The sequence below is a fragment of the Andrographis paniculata genome, unplaced genomic scaffold (genome assembly GCF_009805555.1).
Source record: "Andrographis paniculata isolate CXL003 unplaced genomic scaffold, ASM980555v1 Contig69END, whole genome shotgun sequence".
NCBI lineage: Eukaryota > Viridiplantae > Streptophyta > Magnoliopsida > Lamiales > Acanthaceae > Andrographis > Andrographis paniculata.
The window spans coordinates 8,289,235-8,299,277 of NW_026137605.1; the positions used below are offsets into that span (position 1 = coordinate 8,289,235).

Below are 10,043 nucleotides of genomic sequence, written 5' to 3' on the forward strand. Positions count from 1 at the left end.
AAATCCTATTAGACGGTAGTGAGATTTAAGGTTAGATTCTTTATATATATATATAAAAAAAAACAATGGCTAGTGATTTAAAATTAGTTTTTGTTACCATCAAGTCATAAGTTTAAATATTTCGACACAAATTAAGAACAAATTTCAAAAATATTGTTGAATTATCACGTTATTAATTTTTTTTTTAAATAAATAACATCCAATATTTGCCCATAAAATAAATAAATAACAGCCACTCTAACGGCCAAAATTAATTAAGAACAGCGGTGATGACTTTGACTATAGCATCAATGCTGATCCGCCCCCTACAGTTATACTTTACAAACACAAATAATTATAAAAGAAAATTTTGTTAAAGAAGAAATGGGATGTGTGTGTGTGATTTTATTTTTTTATTTTTAAAAATTTCTATACAAGTTTTTACTATTTGAATCTTACTATTTTTGTAATTGAATTTTATATTTTTTTTTGGTCCGAATACGAGTTTTAAAAATAAATATTTTTTTATGATAATTAAAAAAATAGCATAAAATTTGAATTATAAAAAATATATTTTTCGAAAATATATGTTTACTTTATGTTTTTTTTTTCTTTATATTGAATCTTCTGTGCTATAAATATGATATAATTTTTCATTTTTATCCATTTTAAAACAAAAATATTATTTCCTAATTTAGTAAGTATACTACCTATTTAACATAATTAATATTCTTACAATTTTTAATATATTATACAAATGTCATTATTTTTATAGCACACAATCTAATAAGAACATTTTTATTTTTTAACTGCAGATCAATCTAATATTAATATTAAAAAGTTTATATGAAAAAACAAATAGTGCTGGTTTTATGAGTAATTTTAAATAATTATGGATTATGTTCCATACAAATACTTCTAATTTCTTAAATATTTATCATTAAACTATTATTTTTACAATAAAAGTAAATGAAAAAATATTTTTATATAGCTTTCAACTACTTAATACAATTAAAATAATCTTATTTGAATTTAGTAAAAATATATATAGAATATTTTATATTTTATTATTAATTTTTTTAATATATATATAATATAATATATATTGTGTTAGTATGTACTACTATAATAGTAGTATTCAAAAAAAATTGTATCAATAAAAAAGTAAATAAATATATTTTTTCACAAATTATTAAATTAAATAATATTATTTAAATATAAAATTGAAAATTTCAAAGCAAATCAAAATGGAAAGATTTTGGGTGTGTTTGTTTGGGAGATTGGATTGGATTTACACTATTCTTTCAATTTTTTTTTTTTTTTTTTTTTCAGAAATATCAAATCAAACACCTATTTTTTATTTTTTATATTATACTAAAAATTAATTTTACATTCAAAACATCACATCAACACTTATTTATATCACATCGTACAACTATTCAAATTCAAAATTTTTACTATTCAAATCTCAACTCAAAATACAAATGCCCGAACAAACACACATGAAAAAACTGACATGTGCAGTTAGGGCGTCAATTCTCTAATCTAAACTATTTTTTTTTTTTGACTCATTAAAGCTGAAAAATAATTGGACAATTGGAAAATCACAATCATTTTAATAGCCTGTGTTCCTTTTTGGTTGAGAAACATTTAATTGCCATAATTAATTAATTCATTTTCTTAAAACAACCCAAATGATATAATTAAATTATTTGATTTATATTTAAAAAAATTAATTTAGTAGTATATAATTTGTAGCCCAAAAAAATTTAATAAAGCTAGCAATAATTAGAGCCTTTTCGCGGAGATAACTTCCCAAGTGCAGTGTTTAATCATCAGCGGACAGTGCATACACCGCCTGACCCATGAGAAGTGATCTGAGCCGTTGGATTTAGTCAACGACTGAGATGGGGTCCACGTGGGATTCAGAAACGGACAAAAAGAGGACAGCCGCACATGCACCGTCATGTACCTGATTACTATTCTCCACGAAGAAGTACACATGCCATTGTTGGATGTGTGTAGAGTTTCAACAACCGCTCTCGCTCTCGCTCTACTGCACTCTCTCACTCCTCCATTTTGCTTTTTCATCTTCCTTGCGAGTCGTTGCAGCAGCACACGGATCCGGAAAGGGGATTGGGATCGTTTCCTGAAGAAATTGAGGGGGGGGCCCTGTTTGTTGACGCGAGCAAGTTATTCCTGATTTTGTTAGCTTTGATTCCAAGAAAAAAACAACGCTGGAGTGCTGTCTCGGTACTGTTGGATGATCTGGTGAGTTCAGGATAACAATTTTTTTTATGATTTTCGTCGAATTTGAGGTGTGATGCTAACGTGGTAGTTTAACGAATCGCTAAATTTGCTTCGCGTCCCAATGCCGAGTGATTGAGTGAAGTTATTTGTTGTGGCAGTTGAAATATGGCGGGTGAGATTGAGGAGCCTTTCAGGCTTGATTTTGAGGTAACCGCTTCTGTTTCTTTACTCGTGATTTGATTTCCAAAATCTCGGATCTGTAGATATGTAGCATTTGTCGATTTGATTTGAATGCGTAAATATAGTTTTTGAAGTTGTTTGATAATTTATACACTTGGTTATGTTGCGGTTACGGTTATGGATCTGGATTTTTTCTGAACATTGATTTCTTCACTGATTGCATAATTTGCTGTAGAATTGAAGGATGAACTGTTGTTCTGTATGATTATAGGATTGATTCGTGCAGAGATTCATGAATTTGTAGTTGAGCTTAAATGTATAACGAATGAACTGTGTGTGTTTACTTGTCCTGTTAATTGTGATCCAAACTCAACAGGTAGATTCTGTGCATTCTGGTTCGATCTCCTTCGGAAGGTTTGAAAACGAAGCACTGTGTTGGGAGAGGAGGTCGTCGTTTTCCCACAATAGGTATCTTGAAGAGGTTGAGAAATGCTCGAAACCAGGTTCGGTGATTGAGAAGAAGGCATACTTTGAGGCTCATTTTAGGAAGAAGGGATTGTTGGGTTTGAATTCCCCTGGATGCAAGAGCACAGCAGATTTCGATCCCGGGAAAGATGATGATGTCTTGGAGAAGATGAATGGCAATGATGAGGGAATTGCTTACGCGAATGATGATGAAACACACTGTGCTAGCTTTGAAGATGCAGACGTATTCTCGACATCATTTTCTGAGCCGCTTGAACTTGGAAGCAAGTCTAGTGATTCTGATTGCACTTCCGAGCATGTGAAGTGTGTGGATGCAGTAGACGGTGTCGAAATTGGAAGTTCAGTTACTTTAAATTCGGAATCAGGGGTTAAAATGAGTGGTGATCTTGATCGTGAATCTGGAAATCGAGATGGAAGTTCAGTTACTTTAAATTCGGAATCAGGGGTTAAAATGAGTGGCGATCTTGACCGTGAATCTGGCAATCGAGATGAATTGCGTGTGCCGCAGATGGTGATCCAAAATCTCTCCATCGATCATAAAATTGGAGAGAAATCCAATCCCAGTCCAAATGACATACAAGATTCATCTCCCAAGGTTTGTTTTCTCCGATATATAATATATATATATATATATATCGTGGCTTGTGTTCTTAGATCGACTTTGGTTAACCATCAAGAACCTTAGATGCAGGAAAGGACTCCACCCTTCGCTGACAGCCCGAAGCAAAGTTTGATTCCTCAAGATCGAGTTGAACAAAGGAGAAGAAACCCAACCAGAAATGCATCTAAAGTTGCTGAAAAGAAGGTAAATCAAACAGCTGTTCCGAGGTCCAAATCGGAGAAGACTTCACCAGCTTCTAAACGATCCCCGATGAATGAAGCCTCAAAATACAAGGTTGCTCTCACTTTGCTTAATGCTGATTTAAATTTCAGGCAGTAACGAGCATTTCACGGTCCTAATTTATTGGCGTGTTTCTTGTTTTCACCTCAGCTTGGCTCGAAACCGAAGTGCCCTGAAGTGTTTAATAGGTATCAGAAAATTATGGCTTTTCACTGGTGGATTTCTAATTTCCTACTTCATATTTCAGTTGAGGCCATTTCTTGATTGTTTACATTCGTTGATTGCAGAGTTGAAAAACAATCGACGGGTAGAAGTTTCATGGGACCTCGGCCTTCTACAACCGAGAAGATATCCAGTAGAGGGCATCATGGTGGAAACAGGTTTGTAAGCATAGTAGTGTACTTCCATACACCAGATTGAATTAATCTCGTCTCATCAATTATGCTTTTTAGGTTTAACCCGGTCGCCAGTGGAAATAAGATGAGTGTGAGATTGGATAGTTCGAGGTTCAGCTTCAAAAGCGACGAACGCGCTCAGAGAAGGAAAGAGGTAAATGATCCGAATAATGTCTTCTAAAATGAATCTTGTATATTCCATGTGTACGGGCCTGAATAAAATATTTATTCGCCTATAGTTTGATATGAAGTTAGAGGAGAAGATGAATGCCAGGGAAGCAAAGATCCACCAAATCAAGACATCGACTCAGGTTATAAGTTGTCGAATTTTTCTTTAAGAAGCAATATTTGTTTGCATAGCATACATCGATGATTTATATATATATATATATATGATATGAAACTCAAGTCAAGATTTCGATTTCTGCAGGAGAAGAAAGATGCCGAAATCAAGCAATTGAGGAAAAGCCTCAACTTCAAAGCCATACCCATGCCTTCTTTTTATCGTCGTGCATCACTTGATCCACACGAACTTTACAAGGTACCCTCGACAAATCCCTAAAACATGAGCTTTCTCTTGGAACAATTTGTCATCAAATCTATGAGCTTATACAATGCTGCCTGAAGAATACGCTTTGGATCAAATTGTTTTCGCGGTCCCATTGTCCGTATGGTTCGACTGAAATTAAAGATCCAATTTTCATGGCTACTGATATAGAGATTTTCACATTCTCCAGTCAGGAACAGCAGCAGCAGCAGCAGGTGGTAATAACCAGCCAGAGAAACAAGGTTGTAAATCTTGGACTCCGAGAAGCCGGGTAGCTGGGAAGCCAACAAGTGATCAACCACAGGCCTCGGTGACTAGCTGCCATTCTACGGTGACTTCAGACAGCAGCGCGACATCTCGTGGAATGAGTAAGACGATGGAAGCGGAGAAGGTCGCCGTCGGATCCCGGAGAATCAAAGCACCGCCCCAAGATAGGCAGCACCTCCAGATGTATAAGGGAAAGACATTTAATGGGAAGCAGAGGAGCTGAGTTGAGTTGATGATCAAAGAGGAAGATCAGAGGAAAAGAAAGTTATCTATACTATACTATACTGGTAGAGAGAGAAAGAAGAGAGAGAGAGAGAGAGAGGGGTAATGAATAATAATGATAGTTGAATATGAATGAAAATAGGAGTTGATGTTATGTTTTATGAAACTATTATCAATTGAGGAGTAATTGAATTGTGTATATTGTAGTGGTATGTATTGTGATGATGAAATCCTTCCTTGCTGCATTTCAAATAAGTTTTTTATCATCCCAGAACTTTTGGCTTGTGTTTTTGTAGAGTTTGGTTTTATTTTTTCAAAAATTTAGATAAAAAATATTTTATGTAAAAAGAAATAACAAATTTTATATTTCCATTATTCAAATTTATGTCATGTCACATGTATTTACTTTACGCCTCAGATCACCTGCCATATATGGTTCACCTAGTGTGACTTTTCCGTCGAGTATTAGGTTCGGTTGAGATTTACCCAGTGCACACACAAAATCCAAAAAAAACAATTCCACAAAATTCAAAGAAACAACAATGTATTTCAATATTATTTTACTAATTGGCAAGAAATACATAACAGGGAGATTTCATCATATTATTATCTATATTTTTACAAAAAAATTAATATATAAAAACATAAATAGACATAGGTTTAGCTTGGAGTCCTCCTAAACTTCAATAAAAAAAATTTTCATTTAATTTTGTAATCGGTTAATCACGGGGCTTTGGTACCCACTAGTATGAATTTATATTCCTATTCGAAATGTTTATATTGCCAAGGACGAACGAGTTGGGTGTCCTATCTCCAACGGCAGCCCACAACCAGCAGCGGCTACTTTTTCCTACGAACGGAAAAGGCTCTCTTCTCCGGCTAACTAACGGCAAGGCGATCGACAATGGGCAGATTGATCTCCCACGAACATGAACTTCAATTGATATCGATCTTCTTACCGGTGATAGGAACGACGATATTCGACACAATTACTATGGACAGTCCATTATGATAACTGCGCCTCAAGCTTCATTCTAAACCTCGACACCTCATCTAAAGGGTGCGTTTCTTCGGTATGGTTTGAAAATATTTTACTCACCGGAGATTGCAGTTTAGCTTCAATTAGGCCGTAAATATTTATTTTATAATTAAATTAAATTAATATTTAAATCACATTATTAATATTTTTAATTTTAATTTAATTAATGCACATTTAAATCATTATATTTTTAACTATCAGATCAAATACAAGTCAAAACTTCCAAACCAAAATCAAATTTATAAACACAAATATCAACACATCTTAAAATTCTAAGGTAATCGAAACACATCTTAAATTTCTAATCTAATACAAATCAAAATCCAATTTTTTCAAACTTTTTCAAAATAAACACACCCCAATCCCTCTAACTAATATAACTCCCGCGGTTATAACAAAATTGATTGGGTGTAGGATTTGTTGTGATTGAACAAATTTAACTAGTATGATATTGTCCGCTTCCAACTGAGTCCACACAAATTTGTTTTTGAACTTATAAGGTGTAAAAAAAATATCACATATTCCAATGTAGAACTTGGGTTTAGGCTCCAAGTCTCCAACAGGGTTTGGGTTTAGAAATAAAAGATTTTGATTTAAAAGATTTGGGTCGAATCCGATGGTCCGAATTGAAAAATGAGTCAACTATGTATTATCAAGGACCGATTGAATTAGGTCAGGCTTAAAGGCTTTTTTTTTTAAAAAAAAAACATATTTATTTTAAAAAATATAGTTTACGGCGGCAATTATGGTGCTAATTTTAAAAATATAATTATGACAGCACACCGTGTGTTAAATGACGGCACACAATATATATTACTATAATAGAAATGCAATATAAACTAACAACAAATAATATAGTCTCATACAGTTCATACACAATTAATTTTAACACACCACGTATTGTTATATAGTACATTTCTAAACACAATTACTTTATATGATTAAATAGATTATATATATAATCCAATAGTTTTTAAATATAAAATTGTATATATATTAATCTTTTGATCTAATCATCACAAAATTTGAAAGAATAAAAATTAGTCAATATGCACGATTGATTATGGCTTGTTTTCAAACCCACACATCATTTTCTCCCTTCAAATTAAATATAATAAAGTGTGTGAGAATTATAGGGTCCATATATATATATATATTTGTACAAAATTTCTCAAATCTTTTAATAATAAATTTTTTTCAATAAAAATATATTCAAGAAACAGACCATAATGATTAAAAAAAGAATTAGGATTAAGATAAAGATTGAAATTAAGAAAAATCAAGAAAAAGTAGGTATGAATCAACAAATAATAATTACACTATCATCAAATGACGTAAAAGATAAAGAACAGTATTGCCATTGATGCACCATCACTATTATCATCACCATATCATACACCAAATTTGTCATTTTCTCACCTCCTAAATTATTTTCTTTTTTCATAAAAAAAAATAAAATAAAATATATATTTGCAATATTTTCAGGAAAAATAAGAAAACATAATCTCATCAAGCTAATATATATATATATATATATGATCCGATCAACGGAAAAATAAAACGAAGAACAAACTCAGAATCACGGCGGCGGCGGCCGCCGGTCCTCCGTGATCCGCCGCCGTCGGCGACGAGGACTGGTCTCCGTGCGGCGGTTTCCGGTAGTAGTACGGGAACCACGGGACTATCGGATCCGGCGGCGGCGGCGTCGAGCCCCCGCCAAAATACGGCGGTGATGGGGAGAATGGCGAAAATCCGCCGGCGGCGGGGGGAGTGGTGGAGGAAACCGGCGGCGAGAAAGGAGCCGGCGGAGTGGTGAAAGCCGGCGGCGTGGTGGCGGCGGGCGGGTTGTTCCCCGGACCGGTCGGCGGCGGGTAGCAGGGGTACGGACACTCCTGCTGCGACGTCGTTTTGATGGAGCAGTGAAGAAGAGTTGTGAGGATAACGGCGAATTTTGGGATTAGGGTTTGTGTGAGAGGTTCCGCCATTTTTGTGATGTGTAGAGTGGAGTTTGGGAGAAATTATTGATCATCAGAAATGGGAAAATTGAAAGAAGATGATGAAAAATAAAACAGCTTGTTTTAATTAATTAAATAATTATCTTTTTGGTTGTATTTTATTATTATTATTTTCTTTGGGTTGTTAGAGGTTTTGTCCTGACCTTTAAATTATAATGAAATTAAATTAAAATTAAAGTATGAATGTAGGGTAGAGATAAAGGAAAGGTTGGTTTGGTTTTGTCTGTCTCTTTCAGTTTTGAGAAAATAAATAAGTAAATAAATATAAATATATGTTATTACTTATATGTTTTTTATGTCCCTTTTTAAAAATTTCAATAATGAATGCCACTCTATTTTAATTAAGCTCAATAATAATAATAATAATAATAAATTATTGTCGTTGTTGTTAGCGGCCCATAGAGCACTTATTTTCCAACCAAAAAGTACTATTATCTCTAAATAATGATCAAATAAATGACAATAATAATAATTGAAAATAAAGTATGTGTACTAATAATTATTTTTATTATATTGTGAGTTGATTATCAAATTTCATATAAAGTCAAATATGATAATTGACATATATATATATTATATATGAAAACTTTTCAATTAGGTTGGGGAAGTGATTTATCGAACAAAATACATTCGAACACTTTAAAGGGCCAACTTCCGAAGCGTGGGCAGTTCACAGTTATAACAACTTTTTAACAACGAAAGACAATGCAAAACATGAAACAACAATGAGACTAGGTGTTTGTTGATCCGGTTCGATTATCAACAAATCTACATCCGGAGATACTAATCCAGGAGGAATTTCACTTACCAGTGTTGATTAAGGACACAACTCATTTAACTCTAATGTTTGTCATAGCTAACCCAGAAAAATACCTCCTCAGATTCGCATTGATATAACCTCGTACTAACAACAACCACACATCAAAGAAGTCCAAAGCTTGATCATTTCATCCGGTTGGAACTCCATTAATTTCGAACACCTTCGACCTCTCCAATTGATATCACTGTAGAACACACGTTCAAAATGTGGAGAGTTGAACAGAATGGATGGTGAGAACTTTTCTCAATAATCTTCTCTCTAAATATGCACACCAATTCACACACCAATTTGCTTGTCTTCTTTGGTTGTATATATCATGCAACCTTGGAAAAAACACACTTCACATTAATTTTTCTTAGCATAAAAATGGACGAAGTGTTCTACAATGATTCTGTACGAGTCTGACCATGCCCAAACTGTCATGTTTGTCTCTTGTGGACATTTAATAGATTAGACTGGATAATGTCAAACCCACAAATTGAGACTGCAGCATGGTTGCAGTGACAGTCTTGCTGCAGCATCGGACTTCTTAAAACATTTTTGTGGTTTTTTTTAATTCACAAGTTATATCAATGCTCACTTTTATTTTATTTTATTTTATTTTTTAACATCAAGTCATCAAGGGTATATATCTTCATTTTTTATTTATTTTTTTATAAGAGAAAATCATTATTGGATATAATTTATTTATACAAAGATTGTTTGTATATATAGTATTCTGTATTCTTTAACAATAAATTAGTAAATTAAATAACAATAAAAATTAAAATTAAGAAAAAGAAAAAATGAGGCCTTGAGTATGACCAATCTACCCCCAGCAAAGAAATGATAGAGAATATCGCATGTGATGTATCTTTGTCTATTTATAGACAAGATATTAATAATTATACGTAAAAGCATGACTATGCAATTTTCATGTTCATGACACGCGTACAACGAGTATGTTCTTTTAGAGTTTGATTTCTTCTTTCCTTTTTAATTTCAATATGTTTTTTTTTTAAA

General features: G+C 33.2%; 2 protein-coding genes across 2 annotated transcripts; one reads left to right on the forward strand and one right to left on the reverse strand.

Annotated features, from left to right (window-relative positions):
• The first annotated feature begins 1,986 nt into the window (after positions 1-1,986).
• On the forward strand, positions 1,987-5,366 carry LOC127263321 (protein WVD2-like 7). The gene is made up of 10 exons (XM_051292292.1): positions 1,987-2,250; positions 2,388-2,436; positions 2,786-3,490; positions 3,581-3,790; positions 3,887-3,924; positions 4,024-4,116; positions 4,189-4,285; positions 4,371-4,442; positions 4,562-4,672; positions 4,869-5,366. Exons 2-10 carry the CDS (start codon positions 2,395-2,397, stop codon positions 5,166-5,168), a joined length of 1,668 nt encoding a protein of 555 aa, XP_051148249.1. The 5' UTR covers positions 1,987-2,250; positions 2,388-2,394; the 3' UTR covers positions 5,169-5,366.
• Positions 5,367-7,750: 2,384 nt separating this feature from the next.
• LOC127263996 (classical arabinogalactan protein 9-like) lies at positions 7,751-8,191 on the reverse strand. Its single transcript, XM_051293322.1, has one exon. The coding sequence runs from the start codon at positions 8,189-8,191 to the stop codon at positions 7,751-7,753; it is 441 nt and encodes a 146-aa protein (XP_051149279.1).
• Positions 8,192-10,043: the final 1,852 nt, after the last annotated feature.